Consider the following 27,710-nt stretch of genomic DNA (forward strand, 5'->3'; position numbering starts at 1 on the left):
TTCATCCTTCCAACTCTCACCTCTTATCTTCCATCCCTCAATCCTGAGCCCTCAGCATCTCAGACCGGAGCACCTTAGCCCCCATCTCTTATCTTCCACCCCTCAACCCTCAACACCTCAGACCGGAGCACCTCAGCTCCCGGCCCTCCGCCCCCTCAGCGCCCTCCCCAAAGCCCCGCCCCCGCCCGGCCCACCACACGTTCCACCGTTCTGATTGGTCACAGCTCCTTAGAGTGACAGGAGAACAGCCAATCAACGTGCGCAGAGTAGCGACCGGCGGGGAGGGTTCCCGTGAGCGGAGCGGGCGCTCCGCCCCACCCCGCGGGGCGGGCACGGGCGGCGCTGAGGGCGGGAAGGCGCCGCTGTCCCGAGGGAAGGAGCCGCTGCCCGCAGGGAAGGAGCCGCCCTGTCCCGGCTGTGCCATGGAGGACGTGCTGCCCTCGGGCCTGCTGGAGATCTGTCTGCTGGTCGGGGCGCCCACAGAGCGGGTGCGGGCGCTGCTGCAGGTGAGCGGGGTTCGAGCGGGCTGTGCCGGTGCATGGGGCTGGGTTTGTCGGCGCATGGAGCTGAAATGTCCCCACAGAAAGTTGTTTTGACAGGCGAACGTCAGCAAAACAGGGGGAATTTGGTAACGGTGTGAGGTCGCTGCACTTTCCCCAAGGTCTGAGTTTAGGTGGAGAACTCACTGTGGGTTTGTATAAGCAGGGGCAGATAAACTTTTAACGCTGCGTTCTTTACTGGGAGTTAATGCACGACCTGTCTCCGCTGCAGAGAAAAGCAAAAGAATAAAGGCTGGTAACTCTTGTCCTCAGGAAACACCAGATCTAAATCCCCGTGAGCTCAAGTGCTCTGAGTTTGTTGTAACGTGAACCACTTGGATACTGGTGGGTCGGTTACTGCTTTGAATATGTGGTTTATAATTTGTTGATAATTTTTGCATTTGGCCTCACAATGACAGCCCTCTCCTCCTGGTTCTGCTCGGTTCGAGTGTGCTGCTGGGTTTGTTCTGTACCTACGAGCTGCCCTGCAGTGGGAAGAGCAGTGGTGCCAGCACGTGGAAAAAAAGGCCAGACAGCTCCCAGGGATCTCAGTTGCTCTGCTTGAACTTGAATTTGATTGTGCTCTAATAGCATTAGATAAAGAAGTCTTTGTTGGGCTTGTTGCTTGTTCGCTCGCTCAGGAGACGGCTTTTGCTGATGTCAGCTTCTTAAGTGATAACAGCCAAGCAGAGGTTCACATGCCAGGATCTCATTCATGTGTACTTGAGAATGGGAAAATAGTTCCTAAATGTCAGCACCAGACTTTTGAAATATGTGTGTACATGGTGTTTTATCAGAAGCATGAGAAGTGAACCCAAAGGAAAGAGAATTTCTTATTCATTCCAGTTTGCTTAGTTCTCACTGCTTTCTGAAAAAAAACCAACCTTTGGAACAACAAATAAGAAATTTGCTACAGAAGCCATTCTGATATTCTGATCATACTGCAGGTTCTGAATTGTTTCTTTGCTCAGGATACAAAAAGGTATCAGAAAACAAAGTAGTCCTTTCTTTTGTCAATATGAACTTCAGTAAGGTCCCTGCACACTGTTGCATCACGGGGTTTTCAGTCACTGTCTTAGGGAAAGCTTACAGATTTACTCCACTTCCTTTTCCTTCTGCAGCATGAGACTGTCTACATGAGGAGAGTGGAATATATTTTTTATTACTAATTTTAGTGATTGTAGAAAGAAAAGGCTTTACTGAGAGAAGATAACATTCCAAATGAAAGTAGTGGATCTCTGATGATATTTACAGATTTACAGGGGGTAAAAATCCTGATTGTTGTTCAAATCATGGTCTTCACAATGTGTTGGTGCATTCTTAGCTGTACTTAAACGTGGAGTGATAAAGCAAATGAAATCAGTGGGACAATCATATAACCCACCCCCAAAGGAAGAAAAATTTTGTATGACTGACCTGTTGTCAATGGGGGGTCCAGGAAAAAAAGAAATAGTTTTCCACTGAAGCTTCTGAAACAGAAATTTCTGGGCTGTCATCCATTGCTTATCCTTATTGCCAAGAAAATTGTCACTCTGAGATTTCAGTTTGAAAAGATCAAAGGCTGCTATTTTCAGCTAGAGGTTTCTTTCTTAGCACTGGAAGTTGTTATTTAGTAAAAATGAAATGAACAGAAGTGATGCTTCTTTTCCCTGTGTTATCTACAGCTACAAAGCTGGGTTTTGGCAAGTGTGTGCAAGCTGTCTGTGACATGTCTCAGATCTTTGACAGGTTCCATCAGTGAGTTCTGTATCTGCCCACCACAGTCAGTGGTACAGAGCTGGTCCTGTTGATGCAGACAATTTTTCACCAAAACAGTTTTTTCTGCTTCTGTAATGCCTCCCTGGCTGTCAAGATGCCTGAAAGAAATGAGGTGTGATCAGATTGAGCCTCAGTCAGCAGTGTGTGCTTGTTGCAGTGAAAAGCACCTGGAAAAGCCCTAGAAGTGAATCCATGAGAGCCCTGGGAATCACCAAAGCCAAGTTCAAGGTGCTGCCCCTAAGTCAAGGCAGTCCCAGCTATTGGTACAGACTGGGTGATGCAGGGAGCCCTGCCAGGGAGCACTTGGAGTGCTGGTGGATGCTGGACATGCCCTGGCCATGGGCACTTGCAGCCCAGAAAGCCAAACAGGTCCTGGGCTGCATCCGAAGCAATGTGGGCAGCAGGTGAGGGAGGAGATTCAACCCCTCTGCTGTACCTGGAGTGCTAATCCAGCTCTGGGGTCCTTAGCACAGGAAAGACATGGAGCTCTTGGGGTGGGTCCAGAGGGCCACAAGGATTGTTAGAGGAGCACTTGTCATATGAGGAAAGGCTGAGAGAGTTGAGGCTGTTTGGCCTGGAGGAGAAAAGGCTCTAGGGTCACCTTATTGAGGATTTTCAGTACCTGAAGGGTCTCCAAGAGAGCTGGAGAGGGACTTCTGACAAGGACATGGAGTGGTAGAATGTCACTTCTTCTGACAAGGACATGGAGTGATAGAATGGGAGGAACAGCTTCAACTGACAGAGGGCAGGGTTAGATAAGATATTAAAGAGAATTTTACTGTGAGGGTGGTGAGGCCCTGGCACAGGTTGCTCAGGGAAGCTGTGGATGCACCATCCCTGGAAGTGTTCAAGGTCAAATTGGGTGGGGCTTTGGGTGGCTCAGTCTAGTGGAAGATGCCCCTGCCCATGGCAGGAGGATTCAAATGAGATGATAATTTATGGTTCCTCCCAACCCAAGCTGTTGTGTGATTGTCTGATAAGTAACTGTGTAGTGGCCTGCATCATCAGGGCTGTGGCTCACAGGCAAGGGGAAGGGATTATTGCTATTATTGTTATTATTCAAAACCCTTGAATATTGTCCCACATTTGGGTACCTTCATACTGGAGAGCTGCTGGCAAACAGGAGTGAGACCAGAAGAAGTTGTGCTGAGGGCTGGGGCATAAGGGAGGAAGAATCTCCTTCTCAAGGGACTTCTGAAACTTGGCTGGATGAAACCCAATGCAACCAGACCTAATGTCACCCTTATCACTAGTTTGAGCAAAATGTTGCACAAGAATGTGCAGAGATCATCCTGCAATTGTTTGGGTTGGAAGGGACCTTAAAGATCTCCCAGTTCTGAATCCCCTGCCAAGGGGCAGGAACACCTTACACTGAACCACCTTGGTTCAGAGCTCCATCCAGCCTGACGTTGGACACTTCCAGAGATGGAGCATCCACAGCTTCTCTGGGCAACCTGTTCCAGTGCCTCACCAGCCTCACAATAAAGAATTTCTTCCTAATATCTAATCTAAACCTGCCCTCTGTTGGTTTAAAGCCATTCCCTTTTGTCCTATTACTACAACCTAATTGTCCTGCCCGATCTAATTTTTCTGAGGCTTCATACTTTCCCTGCCTAATTATTTGTTAAAGAAACCAGTTCTTTCATGACATTCAAAGTGAAACTAACTTCTTCAGTGATGGAAAGAGAATGAGGTCAAGGAAACACCAGATAGCTGAAGTCATGCTCTGATTTGTGGTTTCAACACATTGCTGTTAGTGTCTAAATAGTGCAGTCATTGTAAAAGTCTGTCTTGTATCAGAGTCCTTTCCAGCAGTGCTGTTACAGGAACACCCTCAAATGGGGATGGTGTAAAATCCCCCACTGCTGTTGGTAAAATCTATGTGTGATGCAAGGAGATTTGGTAGCAAGAAGCTGCAAAAGGGAAGTGTTTCAAAGTGAAAAAGTAACACTAGCAGCAGAAAAGATAAAATGTTCAAAGAACAGCAGAAACAAGTGAATGTTGTTCTGTTGCTGCTTATACACTATCCCTGAACTCAAGGAGTAAAAATGTGACTTTGGCCAAGACATTAATGTGAGCTGACTCAAATGCTGGAGACTGAGTCAGTGGGTCAGTGACAGTGCTGACAGAGCTGTTCTGTGGGGGAAAATGGTCTTTAATGTCTCTGGAGTAGCTCAAGACATCAAGGATCTGCCATTTCAGGAGCTGTTGGGCTGTGAGGCCATTGAACTGCTGGCTGCCATCCAGCACTTTGGAGCACAGAGATGCCTCAGTGTAAGTCAGGGATTGCCCTGTCAAAGCAGCTCTGTGTAAAAACCTCAGCAGGGCAAATCTGCCAAGTTGAAAATGCTGCTGCTGGAGTACTGTCTGTGTTTTTCTTGCATAACAGCCTCCGGCTGAGCCTTAATTCTTCATTTCCTCCTGAAATGTTTAGTTGCACATTAATTTGAGGGTGATCATGGTGAATTTATCTGTGTTTCCAGTTTCTTCATTGCCTTTGTCAGCTGCCCACTAAGGAAATGACACTTGAAGTTCTTAGCATGTGAGGATGTGGCACTCAGTATCTCAATTCATGATGTGCTTTTTAAAGTCACTGCTATCTTTTGACTGTTCTACTGGACACTTACCTGAACTTTTCTTTTCCACACCAGTTTAATTTTAGTTCTGGCTCTTTGTTCATTAAAACTGTGTTTTTTCACTTCTTACTTTTAGTGAAGTAATTTCTTTAGAATATCCTATTAGAATATCCTATTATAATTACGGTTTTAGTTTATGGAATTTAAGATACCATAACTAACATGTCATGAAACATTGCTTCACATTTTTCCTATGATGCTCAAATGTGGAAAAAAAAACTATTAGGGGACATATCTGCTGGGATGTAAGAGCTGAGACTTCTGTCTCAAAACCTGGAGCGTGGAACATTGGCAACAGAGCTTTCTATGTTGTAGCTGTTTTTTTTAAAAAATAGGGAAATAATGGGTGAGGCCAGCACTGGTTCTCAAGGAGCATCTTGCATCATATCTGGTGATAAAAACACCATGTAAGCTTCACCTCCTCTGACTTTGAAGATGTTTACAAAAAGTTAAAAACAAAACAACATTTTACCACAGTGGGGCTCGCCTTTCCTGTTTCCAAATATCCGTTGGTTAAACAAAGCTTTTACTTGTTTTTTTTAACCTTGCAGGAAGAATTAAAATGACAATGAAGTAATTGGAAATGCAGCTACTTGGCTCAGCTGTGTGGTGAAGAATACAAAAAGTGCTCCCCAGTATGAGGAAATCTCTCTGATCACTTCCTGCACAGCATTTCATTGCAGGGCAGTCAGGGCTTTCAGGCCAGTCACATTTTGCAAAGCTGCCTGTGCAAAATGTTGTAATTTCATACATGCTCTTGGGGTGCCTGTTCCACTGAGCCATCAGTACATGGAGGGATTCTCATGGCTTCAGTGTCTTCAAGTTGTATTTATTGTAACAATGATTGTAGTTTTTAATTGTGCTTTGTTAATTGCCTTATAAAATTAAGCCTTGTCTTGTGAAAGTCTGTGTTTGTGTTGTTTAGGGTTTGTTTTTGTTTTTTTTCTTGGTGCATGTTATTTGTTCTGAGTTGAAAGGAAGCTTTTCCTGAAGTCAAACAAAGACTTATCTAAGAGGCTCAGCTGCTTCTGTTTCTTTTCATGTATTTATTGCCTGTTGTTTTGCGTTTTTTTTGTTGTTGCCAGTGTTTATTTTAAATATAGTTTAAGTATATCTTAACACTGAAAAGGAGGAAATATGGTATTTGATATCTGTTAGTTTCTTTTGCCAAAGGCATAATACTGATATGGAACACTTTGAATGATGAAGAATTCCTTGCATTAACAAGCATAAAACAAAAACTTAAAAGTAAAAATCAATTCTTTAGGAAGCAGAAAAATACATTTGAAACTCACAATTTTAGGGGTAGAAGAAAACCAAGATTAAAAATAATGAAAAAACCCCCACATATCAGGATGAGTGTAATCTCAGAGTTTGTTTGTTTTTTTTTTTTTCTATAGGGCACTCAAAGAAGACTCAGAAATCCTCCTCCCCTTGATCCAGAAGTGCTGTCAGTATTTGTGCCTCCCTTTATCAGCAGAGATGATGTTCAGATGATTCATGCTGGCAATAACTTGAATAAAAGCAAACGCCGCTCCTTCCGAAAGAAAAAAGAGAGACCCAAGGTTGAAAATGTCAAGAGCCTCAATGGGGAGCAGAAAGCACCTGACACAGAGGATGTGACAGTTCCAAAGGACATTGATCTCATTGCTCTGCCACAGCTCTGCTTCCCAGGTACGTGAGGGTTCACACTTCTTGTTGAGGATTGTTTTAATGTAAATCATACTTGACCCATAGTTCAGCCCTTATTTTTTAGCCTTTGTTGGTAAATCTTGGTTTGAGCAAAGTGCAAACATGCACACACTTGAAAAATATTTTTCACCCCAAAATGGCTGAGTGCTCTCTCACTTTTCATTTTGATAAGCCTGAAGTAGTGAATGTTTCCTCCAGGTTTAATTGGAGAAATTTTAGTATGTGTGTCATTAGTGCAGGCCTTTTTGATATCTTGGGGGAAAAAGTGATTTATACCCATTTCTTATATTTTGCCTCTGAAAATGAAGAATAATTTCATCTTTGCTTCTTCAGTAATGTGCAGCTTACAACCTCTGTAACAGCCCTTAGTTCAAATTGACTGTATATTACATTTTAATCCCTTGAAATGAAACATTTCTCTTGAAATGAAGTGGCAATGTGCAGTATTTGTCATGAATTGTCTTTCACACAACTGTAGTTCAATATATAATTAAAAATATGGTTGCTGCCTTCATTTCAGGAGGACTTTATGTAACTTCTGAGTTAAAAGAGGACCACATCCATTTCCTGGTCTTCACTGATGTCTGTGGTAACAGAACATATGGAGTTGTTGCACAGTACTACCAGTCAATGCAAGTATGTGATTTAACTCATTCTTCTATTAAAACTTATTAAAAGATATAAAAGCAAAACACTTTGAATATAATGTGAGATTTGATTTATCAAATTAGTTATCAGGTGTGTTGTTATGTTTGGAGGAGCACAGGACAAATCACACTTTTATGGTGCCATTTTAAATGAAGTACTTTGGAACAAATTTCATTAGGAAAAATGGCTACAGATATCATTTAGGAGATTTGGATATTGAGGAGCAGACTTTATCCCCTGGATGATTTTTTTTGGTAAAGATTGTTCTTTCCAAACAATGAAAGATGTTCTTCCTAAATACATTTTGTGCTGAAATTCTTTTTAATACATGTTGTTTAAGTCTCATAGACTGACATTTTTCTGAAGACCTAAAGGGAGATAGACATCAAAATCCCTTTGAAATATAGAGGGAATAGCATATCACATCTCTAAGGTTCTCAAGAAAATATCAGCCATAATTTGATAATTAACACAAAGTCATTAATGTGCAGTTTTCTTGCAGGATGGCTCCTCCTCCTCCAATGGCCAGGGCCCTTGGGAATCTGCACAGACTGGGAAGGTGCCTGCCTGCTTTGTACCCTGTGCTGTTTGTGTTATATCCAGATACCCATATTTTAGTGCCCTCAAGGATTGTCTCTCTTGGTAAGATTTGCTCCCCTGTGTGTTTCTGCTGGAAATGGCTGCAGGTTTTTAATACCTGAATTTGCTTGATGTAGCCAGGAGAGCTGTGTGATGCTAAAGCAGTGGTTGGTTTTATGTTAAGGTTTTGTGGGAGAGGAAAAGAAGAAATGCTATGTCAATGTAGCCCAGACAGTAAGTTCAAATTCTGAATACCAAGGGTATTAGTTATGATGTTGTCTTCATTTTCTTTGGGGATTTTTGCTAATGTGTAGGGAATGGATATTTTACAGATATTGCTGGCTTTTTTTTGGAGTGGTTTTTTCCACTCTTATGAAAATTGCTTTCAAAGCACAAAAAGCTTTTTCTAATTCACCAAATAAATGTCATAAGAACATGAATATATGTATTAATAAGCAGTTAATGACACATTAGGGAAATAATCCAAGTCACTTGAGGAAGTGGAGTGGTTACTTGGATGTTGTAGAGCTAGGAGAGAAATTCTTAGGATACACTAGTTAGAAACAGTCAAATACTCTGCAGTGTAGATGATGTAAAAGGTAAGTGAACATGGATTTATCATGTTATAAAGTGATTTCTCTTATTTTGAGGTTACTTTATTGTTAAATTGTTAAGATCTATTTGCATCTATTTTGGATTAAAACCTTCTCACATCAGGGGACCTGCCTGGGTACTTTGGCCATTACTGTGTGTCTTCACTTGCAGACCTGTTGTCCAAAGATAGAAGAGTTTTCTTCACTAAATTTCAGTCAAGCTTTCTAAAGTCAAATCTGAACCCAGCTGCAGGTGTTTGCTTCTTGTACATAAGCTGAAAGATGTTGGGGTTCTAGGCTGGAGCTTGGGCCTTCCCCTGTGCTCTGCTGGTGCTCATATCCTGAGCAGGTGAGCAGGGGACACTCCCTGGGTGCCACCTCAGGTGCATCCCCAGCCCTGACCTGGCTCCAGCCCAAATGAGAGCTGAGCACTCCTTTCCCAGCCATGCACCTCCTCTTCCCTGTGCTGTGGATTTGGATCTTGGAGCACTGACTCCTTCTCCTGGGCTGCATGAGGAGAGCCCTGGAGGGGCAGGGCAGTGCCCTCCTCCTGGGCATTTTAGACATTGGCTCAAAACGGCTGTGAGATCAGAAATGAGCCACTCTGGCAGCCCTTTTATGGACATGTACCTCTGCTCTGTCATTTTTAAAGCATTAGTGAAGGACTTTAATGTGGACAAGGCACTTCAGCATAATGGCAACAGGGTGTGCACAGGTCAGTGTGAAATCAAAATAAATGTTCAGTGAAATAAAAAGGAAATGTTTGTTTTCCTTTCTCCTTTCCTGCTCAGATCACTCCCCCCTCCTTTTATATTTAAGTGGATTACATCAGCCCTTGGTAGTGCAGGAACTGATTCACTGCTGCCTTTTACAAGTCTCAAATCTCAAGTTGCTGCTAATCTGCACATGGAACCCTTCCAGCTCTGACTACAGCTGTGCCTACTGTTTCCATCCAGCTTTTATAGTAGATTCCTGCTGCTTTTCTACTGCCAGCTCAGCCTGTGAGAGGGCTCAGCTCATACCAGCTTTGCACTGGGTGGGAGATGGATTCAGTTTGACAGTGCTCATCAGTGGTTTATGTAGAGTATTCATAAAGAGTCATTTCTTCTGTGAAGTGAGACAACTCTGAGCTGGGAGAAGCAGTCAATTAGCAAATGGATTTTAGAAGAGCCCACTGAGGGAGAAGTGGGAAAATCTTCAGGACAGCCATGGAAAATTCCAGATGTTGTAAAAGTGTTTCTAGTTCTTGTATCTGTTTAGAGGAGACAGTAACCAGATAGAATTAACCCCTAGATCTGCTTCTGCCTCTGGGTGGGTATTTTAAACTTGAAAACTATTTAAACATTATAATGAAACACCTCTGCCTTGATTTTATCTAGTAGGATTTGGCACCTATTTAAAGCATTAATGTCCACAGATTTCTCTTTTGAGTCTGTACTGGTTTCTGAGAGGAGTTCAGTTGATCAGTGCTGTACAATCTGAGCTTTGAGTGATTTGTAAATATGTTAATAATTATAGGGAAGTTCAACAGGACAGTAACCTTCTACATTAGTCTTGTGTGTTGTCTTGGTTTTTTAACTGGGGAATTTTTCACACAGCTGCACAGCTCTTCCCCTTTTTGCTGTTGCATCTGTGAGATGGGAGTGTGTGTAACTGGAGGGGGAGTGAGTGCCAGTGACAGAGCTGAATTTGGAGCTGGCATTTCCCATGGTGCTGGAAACTCCACTGATTAGGTTTCCATTAAAATTTATTCTGTTGTTTTTTTTTTTTTTTTTTTTTTTTTAATTACCTTTTCCTTTATGGTATTTAATGGCTCATTTCAGAATGTCTGCCCTTCTGATTTTGGTGTATTGGGTTTTTTTTTTTTAGAAAAAGTGTTTCACTATGCCCGAGTACACTAGGGTGGAGGGGAGGGAAGGGGTGGAGAGGTGCAGGTTTTCCTTATTTTGGTTGTTCTACTGAAATGTTTCCATGTGGTATGAAACAGCTGCTGGGGTGTGTGGCTGCAACATAAACAATTGCAGCCAAGACCTCTGTGAGATATTTGAGTGTAGTGCCCTGTACAGATGCAGATGTTCTGACTTTTTGGGACATTACAAAGCACTGACATTGTGATTCTGTAAACCAGAAAGGGACTTACTGTGTGTCATCAGGTGACCAATGGGTTAATAATCTAATTAAGTGTTTTTGTTGCTTGAATGTACTCAGGTAGCAGTGCCTCTTATACTTAACAAATAATAACACCTTCAACAGCACACTTGTATCCTTGGTATGCTGCAGAGCTGTTCTGCAGGATGCTTCAACTGATTCATCATTCTCCAGGCAGGAGTTCTGAAAGCACTTGCTGGTGGACCTCAAACCACCTATTTCCAGTGTGTAGCCCTTTCATTGTGATACCTAGTGCAAGAATGCTGTTGTTCCTCAAGATCTGATGTTCAAGTAAATCTAAAGGGGTTCTCCTTCCATCCAGGATGATTTTTTGCAGCAAAAGGTTTCTTTTTCCTCCAGAAATCTGTGCATAGATTATTTTCTTCAGTACCTAAGTGCACAGAATTACTTAGAGGTGAGATGGTACTTGTTTTCAGTCAGAACAATCATCAAAAGTATTTTTTTACATAAGTATTCCTAGATAAAATCCAGGTTCCTAAACTTTTTCAAGTGGCAGAGTAGAAATCACAACTGAAAACTGAACCAAGCTGAGATGCACAGGCAACATCAAGTTATAAATTCAGGTAGGTGCTTTGAACTGCAAGGGAATCTGCAAGCTGTCATCATAGTAATGAAGGTCTTGGTATTCTGTGCTATTAATTTTATAACTAATTTCCATATTGCTAGCACTCAATGCTTTCAAATCCAGAACATTTTGTGTGGGGTGTGTCTGCCTTTCTCCAGAGCAAGCAGATGTGAACCTAAATGTTTTCACAGCACAGTGACTGTTGGATTATTCTACATTTTTTTTGAAAAGGTTCAGTTAAACTTCAGAGGTTTTGGCACGTTGCACATGTGGTATTACCTTAATCTGTTATACTGCATGAAAAGTGAAATATTCCTGGCAGTAATCTCCTGGATGAACTCCTGTCTTGGATGGATGAATAGGCTGCATTCAAACAGTAAATCTTCCAACCTGTGTGTTCGTCCTTTCAGCTGCCTTGAGAAAAGGTGGGAGTGTGCAAATAGCTGCCAGCACCGAGGCACTACAAAGGGCCCATTCTGAGCTGCTCTTGCTTTCTGAAACCCCTGTCTGTGGGCAGTTAATAGCAGTAATGAAAGGTTCATAAACTCCTGAGCTCTCCACTTGAGTGTTTCAGAGATTACTTCATTTATTTCTGCAGACGTTTGCAGTGCAGAGCTGTCAGCTGCTGTTAGGCTGCATTTATGGGGCTCCATGTCCTGAGCAGGGAGCTCTGACTGTCCTCTCTGCACATCTGCTGCTTTCTCTGTCATGTTGTGTCTGCTGTGACATTTACTGTCTTGATAAGAGTTTTTTGTCTCCAAGGAAAAAAAAAAAAGGCAGGTCTGCTTACTCTGTGTGGCCAAATCTGAGGCATCACTAATTGTGACACAGTATTTGTTTAAATTATTGGTTCAACTGTCTGGTTTTCTTTGATAATTCTTAAATTCCCTTTTCTCTGACCCCCTGAAGAGCTAATAGACTTTTAGGGAATATTTATATAACAGCCCAGGACTGTCTTCAAGTAGGAAAATTTGTGAATTTAAATATTTCATTTGAAAGGGCTGTACTATATGACAGAATATATTTTGATTTTTTTTTCTGGAATCTAAATGCTGTACACAAATAAGGTTTCCTGGATCCTTATTTATCTCTTAACCTATTCAGTTGCTTCCTTCCTGAAGAGCAAGTGTTCTTCTGCAGGAAACCAGTAAAGCTGCAAACTGAAGTAAAACCTCCAGGGAGAAGATAACCATATTCAGTTCCTGGTTTCTCTATATATAGATTTGCAGGCCTAGATTTCTGATTTTGTAAATATTTGGGTTTTTTTCCTATAAACATGCAAGTGAATCTTCTATTGAACAAAACACCCTTTGTGACCACAAATACCTAACTTGGTAATTGTTACATTTCAGAAATGCTGTGGGAGTTAGTAGTTTTCAGTCTTGATTGTGTGTATGTTTAAATGTAACAGAATTTATTTGGGGTAATATGTGAACCATGTGATCTTTGTTAGGATAATGCAATTTAAAACCAGAAATATTTAGCAGGTTTACACAAATGTTCTTATTCTTTGTGTGGGCAGGAATGACAGCAAAGAGCAGTGTCCATACAGGCCTAAGCCTTGTGCTAAATATGGCTCTTGCTTCACAGTCCTCTGCAGTCAAACTTGGGTCTACAACCTCTCTTTTCCTCTGGTGCTGTTTTCCATCTCTGAGCTGGTGTCTGATGCAGGGGATGGAGGAGCACCAGGTGTTGCAGCTGTGGCTGTTGGTTCCTCAAGCAGTCTCTAGAAGATGCTGTAGCTATACCTCACACATGGTTTCCTTTGGCCACCAAACCTCTGTGCTGTGTCCCCTGATGGATATAATGCAGCAGTATTTTATGCATGGGAGTACAAAAAAACTCTGCTTCTGACACAGAAGCATCATTAAAATTTAATGAAGCTGCTGAAGTATCTAATAAATTAGAAATTAATTAGCAGAAATAATAGCTTCATTACTCCTAATATTTTTTTTTCTAGATTATCAGCAGAAAGAGTTTTTTGTGTTTGCATGTTACTATTGATAAGTAATTTCCTATCATTTAATTACAGCTTACTAGTGCAGCTACGACCTTTGAGGGATTTAGATGTCGAGGAGCACATTAAAGAATTTGCAGCAAAGCTGTTTTTAATCCCCAGTCCCCCACCAGGATCACTCCACTTGGTAATTATTCCTCCTGAATTTCATCATGATTTTAACATTATGCCTTCTAAGATACTGAGATGCTGTTTTCAATAAACTGGGTGACATTCATGAGTGTCAGGTCAGAGATTACTTGGTGATGTGGAACTGATGTCAATACCTGTGCTTTAAAAACCAGGCTCTACTAATAATCAATCATTATTAATAGAGAAAATAACAGTGTGACCATGGTTCAGGCTGGAGTGCTGGCATACCAGCCATGTTCTTTAGTTTTCAACACTCCTCTGGGAGGGTTTTGGCTCATGCCAACTATGTGTGGTGTGAGATGATGCCTGGGCAGGTCTGGAAGCAGCAGGACAGTGTGCAGGGGATGAAATGTTGAGTTGGCTGCTGCCTGGATGAGAGCAAGCTGAGGGTGGAAACTCACATCAACATTTGTATGCAGTGCTGTGTATTTGTTCCTTTCTGACCCTTCCCAAGTCCAGCCAGATGGCAGCTGGGTCAGTGATTTCAGCACACACTCTGTTATCTACTGCAGTGCCTTCTGGGGAAGCAGAACTTCAGCCAAGGGCTCTTCCTTAGCTGCTTTCCTTGACCCTGGGATGAGGGGTGAGGAGGGGAGGAAAAATAGCATAGCTGGAAAATATCTGAGTGATTGGCTAAACCAGCTGTGAGTGCTGAAATGTGCAGCACGTGCAGGGCCCGACCCCCAGAGATTTGAGCTGAAGTATCTGAAACTCTGAGAGACCTCATCCTTTTGGCTTGTTTTATTTTCTTAGCATGGCAACTTATGCTCACTTATTTTGCTAATAGTTTTTTCTGTTTCCTGTATGAATTTTATCAACAGTTTTGATTTTCCAGTTGTATCTACAAATATAAATTCAATTATTTTGTTATGCTTATAATAAAGCAAGTTTAATTCTGTTAAAAGATGTTAAAAAATACTGGCCAGTCACCCTATGAGAATGAGAGGAGACAAGTACATATTAATCTTTCAAACTACCATTACATCTTAATATTTCCCTCTCTTTTTATTTTACTTTTCTGCAGTGTGCAAATACCTGTCTTTTTGCTCTCAATTCAAGTTAGTATTTTGTAGTTGGAACTAAAATCCTGAATTAAATGTGCTGTGGGAACATTCTCATTAAGGAGTAAACAGAAACCATCTGTTATTACAGGTATTTCACATGAAACCACTTCAAATAATAATTCCTTCACGAGAGGATCCAGACAGTCCAATTATTGACTTGGACCTCCATCTTCCATTGTTGTGCTTCAAGCCAGAGCAGGTGCTGCAGGTAAAACTAATTCATACTTTTAAATGTTTTAGAGATTGACAGTATTGGTAATTTGTAGTTTAGGAAAAAAATCAAGATGTTTATTTGCTCAAAAAACTTTATAAATCCAGGAATTCAGAATAGTCTTAGTTCTGAATATTAGAGCTATGGCAAAATAAACTATACTACTTCTTAAAGATATTTTGTTATTGGTGGACCTGATTAGATTAAGGGATATTACATTTCTTTGCCTGTGGTCTAGAAATTGGTGTTAAATTTCTTCAGAATATATTTTAAAATGTAACTACCCAAGCCAACTGACAGATTTTATTTTGAATTTTCACTACATGCATTTCTACAAGATTTATAGTAATTTTTTCATGTTTAAGAAAGGGGCCTGTGGGAAGGATTGATGACAATTGGCACTCTCATACAAATAAGATGTAAATGGTGTGGAAATACAAAAAGCTATTTGCAAAGAATTTTTTTCAGTGATTCACAGAGCTTTACAATAATGTAAGCTGCAGTGTCCTTTGTAGGTTTCTTGATCCAATTCCCTGCTCAAAGGCCACCTGTGAAGTTAAGTTAGATTGTTTAAGGTCATCAGTTTTGTCTGAACCACTTTCTCTAAGAAACCTCCTCAGTCATGAGAGTTGGCAGCTCTGCCTTATTTTTTGGGGGGTTTTGTCCAAACATGCATGTTATGAATAAAAGTATCTCAAATCCTAAATGGTGCTGCTGATGCATCTTGAAATGGGCATTATTTCATTTTATAACTCTGTAAGATAACTACTAAGAATGAGAATTTTGAAGCTGACTCTCACAAACAGATGAAATATTTGCATTTTTAGTTTTTCTAGATACCTGTTTGCAAACATTTAACATTCTGGCTTTGTTTTCCAGATCATGACCTGTATTTTGACTGAGCAGAGAATTGTTTTCTTCTCTTCTGACTGGGCTCTGCTGACACTCATTGCTGAATGCTTTATGCTGTACCTGCACCCCCTTCAGTGGCAGCACACTTTTGTGCCCATCCTGTCCAGGCAAATGCTGGATTTTGTGATGGCTCCAACATCTTTCCTCATGGGATGCCATGTTGATCATTTTGATGAAGTGAGCACGGTATGTTTCACACCATTACCACTCCTGATTTTTACTTGCAGTGCATTTGTCCCCTTCCATATTAGGGAATATTAGATTACCAAGTGTTTTATGTACTGGGATTAACATCTGTTAAGACAATTGCATTTATTTTTCTTGAATGTAGTTGTTTAGTTACCTGTACAATTTTCTACTTATGGAAAAAAATTCAGTCCTTTTCTGGCTTACATCCTCGATGAAATTAATTGAGAAGTATGTAAATAAGAACTCAATATTTTTGCAATAAATGTACAGTCATTCTATTTTCTTTTGTTAAAAGGAAGGTGAAGATTTAATTCTAATTAATATAGATAATGGAGATATTTCACATTCAAAAATGGTTGAAGAGGAACTTGAGATTCCAGATGTTCCAGCACAAGCAGCAGAAACTTTCATAAAAAGGTGACAAGATCTTGAAGATGTGTCTATCTTAGTGCATAAACCATGCTTGATGCTCCAAAGTTTTTATTTTGTATTATTTATTATTATTATATTATTTCATTCATATAAACCCCACTGTATTTTAGAAAAGGGCAAATTGAAAATTTCAATTAATTAGTATAGAAGTGGCTTTAAGCAGTCAAATTATTTTGCAACAACTGGAATTCTTGTTTCTTTTTATTACTGATGCACATTACACTCTGAACTTTACAAAGAAGACTGAGTGCACTGTGATTTAATTGAGTGGGGCTCCCTGGAATCTTGTTAGCTTGTCAGCACTTGTAAATCAATCTGGCATTTCTCTAGCTGTAAGATGCATGGGCCTAAATGACTTTTTTTTTTTTTTTAAGGTATGAAAAATTGTTGGTGTTAGGATGTAAGTTAATAGTTTTGTTCTGTGTGTAGGGTGGAGGGTCTGCAGCTGCACTTTGATCTGGAGCTCTGCCATCTCCGAGCCTGCACAGACCTTGGGGAGCTCCAGACCCGCAGGAGGGCTTGGCAGCAGAAACTGAACATGGATGTGCAGCAAACCATGTTGCAGTTAATTGTTAATATCTTCAGGTAAGTGGGTGTAATATTTTCTATTGTGAGAGCATGTGGTACTGGTTAAGGCATTTTAGGCATCAGTGAAAATATTCTCATTTTGTCTTACTTTATAGATACTTTGTAAAGCTTAGGTTTTGTTAGGGAATATGAGAAGGAGATCCTGTAGCCTGATGGAATAAAAGTCATTGATGTTTTGATGTATATATACATTACTTGAATATTTTAGATAAAACTCTTCTACTTTTGAGCTTGTCTTTTGAAGGAAGATTTCAGGAAGAGAAGGGCAGTTCTTGGAAAAGCTTAGGCCCAGCAGGGATATCAGTGAAGTTTTGGAAAAGCTTAGGGCCCAGCAGGGATATCAGTGAAGTTTTGGTCCCTCCTATTAGAGGCACATGAATTCAAACCAGGACAGGGTAGAAGAGCTGAAAGCAGGAACAAGAATTCAGAACCTGGGTGTGTTTGGGCTGAGAATGGATGAGATGCCTGGAGAGTGCAACACCTGAGAATGAAGGAGGAGCTGTTTAAGCTCAAGGGCAAATTTTGGCACAAGAAAGGACAATTGGCCAGGAGCTGGGCTCAATCCTTGTAGGTCTCTTCCTACTCTGGGTAGTCCATAATTCTATGGTCAGAAATGTGGGGTACTGGCTGTGTTTGGGACTGGCATTTTAACAATGATGTGGCCTCTTTCTGGAGGTGGTTCTTCCCTTTGGATCAGCTACTGAATTGCTCATGGGAATTCTCCTTGACACTTCCAGTCAGAAGGAGCTGGGTTAATTTAGAGTCCAAATACCAGGTGTCTGTTATTGGATCAGCTTAAGGAGAGTTCCTGCAGGTGTCTGGACCCTCCAAGAAGGACTGTAGCTGCTGGGTGTGGGAAATAGAACAGTCTTTACAGACAGCTGATTATGGAAACTGAAATGCATTTATCTCCACTGTGAGATTTTTGTGGATTTCAGTGTTTGGCAACAATAATTCCAGACAAAGATGAGGACAAATGCATTTTTGCTCATAACAGCTTGAACTCTTTAATGCACTGAACATTTGGCTGCATAAAATGAACAGATGCTTTGCTCTCTAAGAGATAATATGTATCACAAAGGAGTTGATTCTTTTGCTTTCTTTCTCCTTTCCTTCAAACTTTGTCTTTGTTCTTTTTTTTCAGCCTTGTTTCTTCTATCTCCTAACTCTGCCAGCATCCAGGACTGAAGGAAAGTAACTTTCTGATGCAGTTGTTCTGTCTTCAGCAAAGCATTGTAGTGATTTTGTGTGTGGAGGTTCCATGTTTAAAGCAGACAGTGCTAAATTATACAGAATGAGATAGAAATATGTACTTTCATTGACCATACCTTTTCCTGACCCCATATGGTTGGATAAACTTTAACAAGATGTAGTAAGAACCCTGTTTTTCATGTCCCTGTTACAGATGCAATGTGATGGGACAGTGGGAGGTCAGGTCACATCTTTCAAATTGCCCATCTAGGTGCACTTGTCTGTTGTGCTCCAGTGGGTTGTGTGTGATTCAGGGACTGTGTATGTAAATGGAAATCCAGCTTTGGAGCCTAAATCATGATTTACACAGATTGTCCTTCATGGTTTGCTAAGTCTTACAGTGTATGTAAGTTTGGCAGCAGGTAGACTACCCTACTTGTAAGAATTTGAAATCTTTTTTCTATGATTCAGTAACACACACTTGTTCATTAAAACTGAGTTTGCTTTCTAATACTGCAGCACATTTCTATTTTGCCTTCTGATGCTGCAGCATGTTTCTAGTAGTACCAGTGGGCTGCTGCTATTTCAAAAGTATGACTTGCTTACAAATCTCCAAGCAGATTTATCTATTTATTTATTTTTGTCTCCAGAGAGGTAAAAGACCACCTAAATTATGAACACAGAGTGTTTAACAGTGAAGAATTTCTGAAAACAAGGGCAACTGGAGACCAGCCATTCTACAAAAAGGTAAATTCAGTGCTGTGATTATCTGCTATTAATAAATTTGTATTTTAGGATTAATGCCAATATCTGGAAATTTGAAGTAATAAATCCTACATGAGAAACAGTGTTTCTTGGATAAACATTCCAATGGAATATTGTTGCAATGTGCAAACATTCTTAAAAATAAACAGACTAAAAGGAAAATCTTAATATATCCTCAGGAGAGAAATTGATTTGAAATCTTTTGACCAGGATTTCAGATTAATAGAAATAATTAAAATATTTTCAGCAGCAATTTCTAATATTATAAATGAAATGGTGGCAATTTTATGAATTGAAGTTTAATATTAGTTAAAAACTCAGATGTACATATTTAAGAAGACCTTTGAGCAGCTGACTCATTTAAATACCAAATAGCAAAGTGGCAGGTTTGCTTTCAGGTAAATCTTAGAAAATAACACACTATGGAGTAGATACTAGTGGTGTCTGGAATAATATTAAAAAAACTCAAAAAAATCCACTAGAAAGGACTAAGATTTGGAATCTCCTGGTCGTAGAATTGCTGGCAAACTGTGCCACCTACTGGAGGAATACTGGAAATTGGGAATGCTAATGCTTTTGGAGATGTTTTTTTTTACATTGTGCATTGCAAGTGGATAAGTAAGAGGCATTTGAACATTTGTATCATAGACATGTTGTATTGCCTCAAATCCCAGATTTCATCTTGTTAACTGTGCAGTGATGAGTGGTGGTGGCTTTCCCTCTTTTTAATCCACAGTGAGTGGTGTTTTGAGTGGTGTTTTTTGTTGCGTCCTCTATCCTAAAAGTAGCAATTTGAGCTTTTTAGAAAGTTATTTCTAGATGACATCACAATAATTACCTGAGTAGGGAACAATTTTTGGGATTACCAGGAGAAAAGATGATTCACTTGTCTTTTCAGTATGATGACATAATGTTAATTTAGAGTTCAACTTCTTATTCCAAACCATAAACAGTACTATCAGCACTTGGCTTAAGTAGAAAAGATAATAATAAACTTGTAGCTCTGTTTTACTCAGTATTTCTCATTTTTGTTTGGTTTCACCTCTTGGAGGGCAGTTTGAGATTACTGTTTGCCACTAAGCAAATATCAAAGTCCAGAAAGTGAATGGAAACTTAATTAGTTTTTTCTTGAAGTTTCCAGTCTTTTCATTTTTGTGTTTGCTAAATTGGAAGGTCTCAGTTTTGCATGTGTAAAGGTAATAAAAATGAGCAAGACATGCTAATAAAAATGTGAATTTATAAATGATCCACAGTTAACTCCTTTGTGTCTCACAGGTTTTAGAGACCTACATGTTCCACTCTTTCCTTAAAGCTCGTCTGAACAGGAAGATGGATGCTTTTGCTCGCCTTGACTTGAGTACCCAGTCTGAAGAGGACAGGTAAAGATTTCTCACTTCTTATTCTGGTTTTGAATCTTCTGTTGGTATCAGTGATAAAAGTCCTTTTGTCCATATTGGTATGAGTTCAGGTCATCTATAAGTAAGATTATGATTAATTGCTAACTCATTTAATTATGATTATTGTTAAAGAGTTACATGAACAGCTGTTGAAATTGTAGATTTAATACTATTATACAAAAAACAAAAAAACCAGGCAGTAATTTAGTGTCTATGTGTGAGTTCTGACACTAGTGATGTGTTGTTTCTATTTCTCTCAGGTTAGATTTGATGTTTCCCTCCCCCAGAAGGCTGACCATAGAGAAAATGGCCTCCAAGCGCGTGAGCGTGGCGCGCAAGGCCAGCCGGCGCATGGTGATCAGCATGCCCAACCTGCAGGACATCAAACTGCCAGAGGGGCCCTCCAGGAACTCCTCACTTCGAAAAGTGGAGAGAGCTGTTGGTAAGGGAACACTGGGATGGACAAAGACTCTGCTGTTGACTTTTGGGGTGACATCACTGAGTAGTTTGAGGAACGTTTGAAGCAGCTGGGGCTGTTTAGCCTGGAGAAGAGGAGGCTCAGAGGTGACCTTATTGATCTCTACAGCTTCCTAAAGGGAGGCTGTAGACAGGTGGGGTTGGTCTCCTCCACCAGGCAGCACTGACAGAACCAGAGCACACAGTCTCAAGCTATGTCAGGGAAGGTCTAGGTTGGATATTAGGAAGAAATTTTTCACCAAAAGAATAATGAAGTACTGGAATGCTCCTCCCAGGGAGGTGGTAGAATCACCATCTCTGGATGTGTTTAAAGAAAGACTGGACATGGCACTTGGTGCTACAGTCTAGTTGAGGCATTAGGGCATAGGTTGGACTGGATGATCTTAGAGGTCTCTTCCAACCTCATTATTCTGTGATTCTGTAATTGTCACACAAACACTGTCAGCCACTGGGAAGAAATGATGGGCCAAGTCACTTTGAGCTGGGGCCTGTCTGTGCTTCCCCTGGCTTGTGAAGTCACAAGTATCCTGCTGGAAGTTTTGCTGGAACACAAAAGAGTGATTGGTCCCAGTGGGATTGATATTGGAGAATTGATTTCTGAGTCCTCACCCAACTTATGTCCAGTTCTTTACTACCTTTAATTTAAACACAGGCTTAAGCTTATCGTGGTTTAGAAAGAACTCCATGAGGGTTTTTTTTTTTTCCTTTTTTCTTTAACTTTTCCAGAATTGATGTTATCTGATGAGGGAATATTCTCATAATAGGGGAAATAGATGCAGAAATGTGTTTGTGTCCCTAGCACAGCTGTAATCCTTCCTGTTTCTTGTAACTGCTTGTTGCTGTGATGGGGATTCTGTTTGTTGTTTGTAGTATTGCTGATTGTGAAGATATTTACAATCTGCTCCTTTCCCTGATCAATGTACTCTCTTGGTGTTTATTTCTAGCTATGAGAACACCCTCCAAATCCATCACCACGTTCAAAATCCCTGAAATTCACTTTCCTCTGCTGTTCCAGTGTGTTCACTCCTACTACACAGACTTCTTCAACCACCTCAGCAAAGCCATCAGTGCCTTACCCCCCGAGAACTCCGCCTTGCTGGCAAGGTACTTCTACCTCCGGGGCCTTGTTAGCTTGATGCAAGGAAAACTACTAAATGCACTTTCTGACTTTCAGAACCTAGAAAAAACAGACTTAAGAATTTTCCCTACTGATCTTGTAAGAAAAATAGTGGAGAGCCTGCCTCGCTCGGAGCGCTTGCAGGCAGACCGCAAACCTGAGCTCAAGAGGCTGATAAGTCGAGTGATGGAAAAACAAAGGGAAGCTCTGAAAATGGATGACCATGTAAAAAATTTTGAATTGCCAAAAACACACATGCAGCTGGATGATTTTGTGAAGAGAATTCAGGAGTCTGGGATTGTCAGGGATATAGACACGATCCACCGGTTATTCGATGCCCTGACAGTAGGTGAGTATGAGATTGTTGGGGTTTTTTTAGTTATTATTAAGCATTGTGACATGAAAAAGGGAGATTTACTCAAACTCTTAGTGTTGGTTGGTCTGTCAGTGCCCTGGGAGAGCTGAGCCCCTTGTGCCTGACCAGGCTGTCAGTGTTCCATTGTGGAATTCACTGAGCAGCTGCTGCATGGAGGAAGATCCCCAGCCAAACAGAGAGACCCCTCCTGGGTGCCCTTTACCCACTGCCAGCACCCTTGCAGGACTCACATTAACAGCTTAAAGAACACTCTCTATTAGTAAAATTATCAGAGGTTAAAGTCTGAGAATTGCTGGTTGTAATATTTGACTGCAAAAATACATTTAAAGCAATATATTAATTCAAAGCCTTATATGGACAAGCTCTAATCCCCAGTAAGAGCCAGCTGGAAATAATAATTCAGTGTGCCTAGAGTGTGATTGTTACCCAGCAGGTGATCCTGTAGGGGAGAAGACAGGTTCAGCCTGTTAACTGATCCCAGAATTTATATGAAATCTTCTCTAACTTCTCCCCATTCTTAACTCACTTTTATACCATTCCTTTATGTTTAGGTGGAGCTGGAGTGACTCCAGTCACACATTTTACTCAGCGAGGGGTGGTTGTACCTTGGTGGGGGATATCTCAGGATAGTGCCTGAGATAACCTAGGGATGGGGACATGTGCCTGGAATGTCTATACTTACAGGCACAATAAAGAGGCACAATTTGACAGTTACTGTCTTTCCAAACCCATCTTCCTGTACAAATCTGTGTAATAGTTTCTCACACTAAAGGGGTTTTAAAATTCTTTTAGGACAGCAGAAACAAATTGATCCTGAAACATTCCGAGATTTCTACAACTACTGGAAAGAAACTGAAGTAGAAGCTCAAGAGGTGAATCTGCCACCAGCAGTAATTGAGCATCTAGATAAAAATGAATGGGTGTACAAATTATCCTGCTCAGTTAAAACCAACTATGGTGTGGGGAAAATAGCTCTGACCCAGAAGCGCCTGTTCCTGCTGACCGAGGGAGGCCGGCCTGGCTATGTCCCAATTGCTGCTTTCAGGGATATAGAGGTGAGCATCAGCTTCCTCTCCTCTGGCATGCCTGGGGAGGTTATGTCCCATTCTCCAGAATCAGCTGGCTCTCAACATAAAGTTTCACTAAAGAGAGTAGGAAACAGTGCTGAAGTCACTATGAAAGTGATCAGGTAAAATTCTGGGGATTTGGACCAAAAATTTCATGACTGAAAATCAAGAGGTTATACCCTCAGAGAAATGGATATGGAGTAGGTAAGTTTAATAACATGAGCATTAAATGTACTCATGTGGCTGAAGTATCAGTGGGTCAGCTTATATCCACTGTTGAGCCAAGGCTGTATGATGGTGTTTAAATTTATTTTCATAAATCCAGCTCTGCTTAATTGAGTGTATGGACAACTGAAATAATTAGCTGTAATTAGGCAAAGCTGCCCTGTAAGCTGAGTGCTGAATCATCTGTTATTTGGATACATTCTCTTTGTTTTCTCTTTCCTGTAACTTTCCAGGAAGTTAAGAGCACAACTGTAGCTTTCCTTCTTTTGAGAATACCTACTCTGAGGATTAAAACATTATCTAAAAAAGAAGTCTTTGAAGCCAACCTTAAAACTGAGTGTGATCTCTGGCACCTGATAGTGAAAGAAATGTGGGCTGGAAAGAAAATGGCATATGATCACAAGGTATAAATATGGGAATTTGTAACCAAATAATATGAAGAATATGCTGTCTCTGTTCTAAATAATTCATGCACTAGTCTTAGAATTTTATGGTGCTTCTCTCCCATGAAGAAAAATCCAGCTTGGGAATGGGTATCCATCTTATGTCTGCTTTTTGTTTTTGTTTGCATATCAAGGTTTGTCAGATCTGAAGCATTCCTGTAATAGCACTGGCTTCTGACTCCCTGCTCCTGGCTTGGAACATGGGGTGTGGGAGTGGGGTCTGCCAGCAAGTGGCAGGAATTGTGCTGCAATCCTGCCTGGTGCTTGTGCTAAGCATGGCATGTGTTGTGATTTTGAGCATGGTGTCTTGTAAGAATAATGAGCAACAGATAAACTACAGTAAGACTTCTGTTTTTAGGATCCTCAGTATATCCAGCAAGCTCTGACAAATGTTCTCCTGATGGATGCTGTGGTTGGTGCCCTGCAGTCCTCCAAAAGCATCTATGCAGCCTCTAAACTGTCTTACTTTGACAGGATGAAAAATGAAGGTCAGTCACAGCAATGCTGCAAAGCCTGTTGGTGCTGCATCATCTCTTTCTGCTCTTTCAGTGTGTATATTTTCAAACTGGTTATGTGTAGAAATACAAAAAGACATTAGCCTGATTGCACTTTCACAAATACAATTTATTTAATTGTAACTAGAAAGTTTAGGGTTTGTTTGGGTTTTATTTCTTTTTATTCCCCCCACTTTTTTTTTCCTTTTTGTTTGTTTAGGTTTTGGTTTTTGCTTCTGTCTCCATCTTGGATGCTGTGTTTTGTCTTGGTTTTTTAGCCTCCTTGGGTGGTGGATGTCTCTGCTACCAGAATTCATACAAATGGTATTTGGGCTCTCAGCTAAAGCTAGAGGGAAAGAGAAGTGAGAAATGTGAATGAATGGTGTAGAATTGACATCTCGTAAGAATTGGAGTTGTGTTTTAGGCTTAAATGTGCACTTCATTACCTTCTAAAAATCTATTTTAGTGCCTATGATGGTCCCCAAAACAACTTCAGAGACACTAAAGCACAAGATCAACCCCTCAGCTGGTGAGACATTTCCACAGGCAATTGATGTCTTGCTTTATACCCCAGGTAAGGTGATGTGTTGCTCTCTTTAGGTTAGCCCAGCTTTAATTAGCCTATAAAGCACATTATCTCAGAACACCTGGTATTATGCCTGCCTGATGTGTTCACATTCTGACATGGATTGGTTGTGTGTTGAATACTAAATCAGAAAAATAATTTAAAAAGAACAGTAATGTTGCACATTAAGATACTCCAAGGCATAGTTTTCACTGTCTTAATTTGCCTTTCTCTGCACATGTCCCTTATCAGAGACTTCAATTCTGTGCTAATGGGCTGATTTCTCATTAAGATTTCTGGCTCACTTACTGAGCCAGGTGGATGGATGGATGGATGATGCTCCCCCATTGATCAATATTCATTGCTAGGTTTTTATTTTTCAGCAGAGTCCTGGGGGGGAGTTAGTTTGAACCACAATGCAAAGAACATTGTGGAGGGTGTTGGTTTCAGTGATTCTTTTCTTTTCTTTTCTTTTCTTTTCTTTTCTTTTCTTTTCTTTTCTTTTCTCTTCTCTTCTCTTCTCTTCTCTTCTCTTCTCTTCTCTTCTCTTCTCTTCTCTTCTCTTCTCTTCTCTTCTCTTCTCTTCTCTTCTCTTCTCTTCTCTCTCTTCTCTCCTTTTCCCTTTTCCCTTTTCCCTTTTCCCTCTTTCTCTCTCTCTCCCCCTCTCTCCCTCTCCCTTCCTTCTGCCACTTCCTTCCTTCCTTCTCTCTTTCTTTCTTCATACTAAGAGAGGCTTTGATGGAGTAGACAAGAGTGAGTGAATTTATTAGTTGTATTCATAGGGCATAAAAGCCTTGCTGCAATCTCAGTGAGTTCAGCTCTTAGCCATCAATGAAAGAGATTATCTCTGCTCTGAGTATCTTTGGAGTGTGAGATTTAATCATTGGGTGAACTCAGCAAACAGATGCTAACAATCACAATGCCTTGTGAGAACTGTGTCACTCAATAACTGATGATGCAAACTCCAGAATATGCATTTCATTACAAACCTGCTCTGCCTAATAATGGCTTTCCCACAGGTCTCCAAAAATGTTATGTTTTCTTTGACTTCTCTTCTCTACTTTATTTCTAGGACATCTTGACCCTTCAGAAAGACTGGACAATGCTCATCCAAAACTCTGGTGTGCTTTAAATGAGGGGAAGGTTGTGGTCTTTGATGCCTCTACCTGGTCCATCCAGCAACACTGCTTCAAAATGGGCCGCTCTAAACTGGTGAGACTGGCACAGGATCACAGCTCCTGCTGCAGCTGGCTGTGCTTTTGTTGCTGTGACCCCAAATCACATCATTCCTTAAAAGTTGTTGAGTTCTTTGGGCTTCAGTTAATCTGGAAAAGTGGGGATTTTTGAGAAAAACAGAAAGGAGAATAAATGGATGAAAAGTAAAACAAGTCAATGTGGTGAGAAGTGATGGGTTGGATTTGGAGGGGCCTGATGGGTTCTTGGGGCAGAAAAGCAGGGTTGAAACAGTTGAAGAGAAAGAATAAAAGACAATTAGCCCAAAGAGAAGGGGAATCCTAGGAATAGATAAAAATTCACCCATACTGAAGAACTGGAGATTGGGAGGAGGTGTAAGGAAAGAAGGTAGAAGCTATAGAGAGGGAGATAGAGCTCTAGAAGAAAATGTCTCAAGCAGCAGGTGAAAGGGAGTGGTTTGTCAAAGACAACCTGAAAGAATAACTCTCTCTGTGAAAAGGGAATCTGAACCAGGCATGCCACCTGGGTGAAAAACACACAGTAGAGAGAAAACACATGAAAAGGGATTGAACATGTCACTTGTGTGAAAGATAAGAGATTGTTATGGATGAGTGTGGGAGAGAGTCAGAAAGGGAGAGGTAAAGCTGATGGTGAAGAGCTGGGTGGAGGAATGATGGAATTCCAGAAGAGTCAGATACCTAAAAGAAGATTAAAAAAGTTGCAAGTGGTGGCTGGAGGGAGGTAAATGAAGAGAGTGTGATGGAGGGGAAGGACATTCCAGAGACAGCACAGGAGACAGTATTTTCTTAAACACTACTTTTAGATTAACTAGGAAGTGTGGCTATATTGGACAGTTTGGTTGGATTCCAATCCAGAGGAAAGGAGCACACAAACCTTTCCAGTTCCCCTGATCCCCTCTGTAACTTCTACTTTGTTTGGGCCAGGAAGCACACTTCAGTCAGTCCCTAAGATAAATTATTAATCCTATTTACTGAAGGATAAACTTTGCAAAGAGATCTGTTCTCTCATTATTTATAGAGCAGAGCAAAGGACAGAACACTGGAGAGCCAAGTCTGCATCTCCTACAGTGATCATCTGAACACAGCCCTTTCCATGTTCCATTAAAGACTGATTTCTCTCCTAGGCTTTACTTAACCCTGAGCTTTTTCTCCCCAGACTTGCATGGTCATGGTGGAACAGAGTCAAGTGTGGATTGGTTCTCAGGACTCCATTATTTACATCATCAACACCCACAGTATGTCTTGTAACAAACAACTGAATGATCATCGCTCTGATGTCACAGACATCATCGTGGAGAAGAAGAATGGAACACCCAGGTAGATCTAATCTGATTTTCCTAAATGTTGAAAGAATTTGTTTTAAATGGGAGGGTTTATCTTGCTAATGAAATCTTCATTTAGCTCATTTTTGTAGCTCCCATATTGTGTATGTCAACTGAGAATTTCCTTTTTAAATAAAGAGCACTGTGCTGTTTGCAACAAAGAGGATAAAGGAGTGAATGCTCTTTTGGATGAAGGTGAGAACAGCCAGGAACTGGCAGCATCCAGTGAAGAACTGGTACAGATGCAGCTTAAAGACCACTTCACTTTTGCTTTGAGCACATCATGTTTGCAGCAAGCTTCTGGATTTTTCCTGCCTGTTTATAAAAAAAAAT

The 27,710-nt window shown here is 40.7% G+C and overlaps 1 protein-coding gene across 2 annotated transcripts in view; it reads left to right on the top strand.

Annotated features, from left to right (window-relative positions):
* Nucleotides 1-385: 385 nt before the first annotated feature.
* The window catches only part of DENND3 (DENN domain containing 3), a 32,083-nt gene continuing 4,758 nt past the window's right edge, over nucleotides 386-27,710 (top strand). For both annotated transcript variants that reach the window (XM_059484152.1, XM_059484162.1), the window contains exons 1-19: nucleotides 386-506; nucleotides 6,334-6,607; nucleotides 7,146-7,261; nucleotides 7,776-7,915; nucleotides 13,212-13,323; nucleotides 14,481-14,600; nucleotides 15,483-15,701; nucleotides 16,000-16,121; nucleotides 16,566-16,721; nucleotides 18,566-18,662; nucleotides 19,956-20,059; nucleotides 20,338-20,519; nucleotides 21,499-22,020; nucleotides 22,840-23,102; nucleotides 23,573-23,743; nucleotides 24,141-24,270; nucleotides 24,743-24,850; nucleotides 25,914-26,053; nucleotides 27,212-27,372. In XM_059484152.1, coding sequence (XP_059340135.1) covers nucleotides 423-506; nucleotides 6,334-6,607; nucleotides 7,146-7,261; nucleotides 7,776-7,915; nucleotides 13,212-13,323; nucleotides 14,481-14,600; nucleotides 15,483-15,701; nucleotides 16,000-16,121; nucleotides 16,566-16,721; nucleotides 18,566-18,662; nucleotides 19,956-20,059; nucleotides 20,338-20,519; nucleotides 21,499-22,020; nucleotides 22,840-23,102; nucleotides 23,573-23,743; nucleotides 24,141-24,270; nucleotides 24,743-24,850; nucleotides 25,914-26,053; nucleotides 27,212-27,372 — 3,221 coding nt within the window. In that variant the 5' untranslated portion in view covers nucleotides 386-422. The remainder of the gene's footprint in view (nucleotides 507-6,333; nucleotides 6,608-7,145; nucleotides 7,262-7,775; nucleotides 7,916-13,211; nucleotides 13,324-14,480; nucleotides 14,601-15,482; nucleotides 15,702-15,999; nucleotides 16,122-16,565; nucleotides 16,722-18,565; nucleotides 18,663-19,955; nucleotides 20,060-20,337; nucleotides 20,520-21,498; nucleotides 22,021-22,839; nucleotides 23,103-23,572; nucleotides 23,744-24,140; nucleotides 24,271-24,742; nucleotides 24,851-25,913; nucleotides 26,054-27,211; nucleotides 27,373-27,710) is intronic.

The sequence above is a fragment of the Ammospiza nelsoni genome, chromosome 1, assembly GCF_027579445.1.
Source record: "Ammospiza nelsoni isolate bAmmNel1 chromosome 1, bAmmNel1.pri, whole genome shotgun sequence".
NCBI lineage: Eukaryota > Metazoa > Chordata > Aves > Passeriformes > Passerellidae > Ammospiza > Ammospiza nelsoni.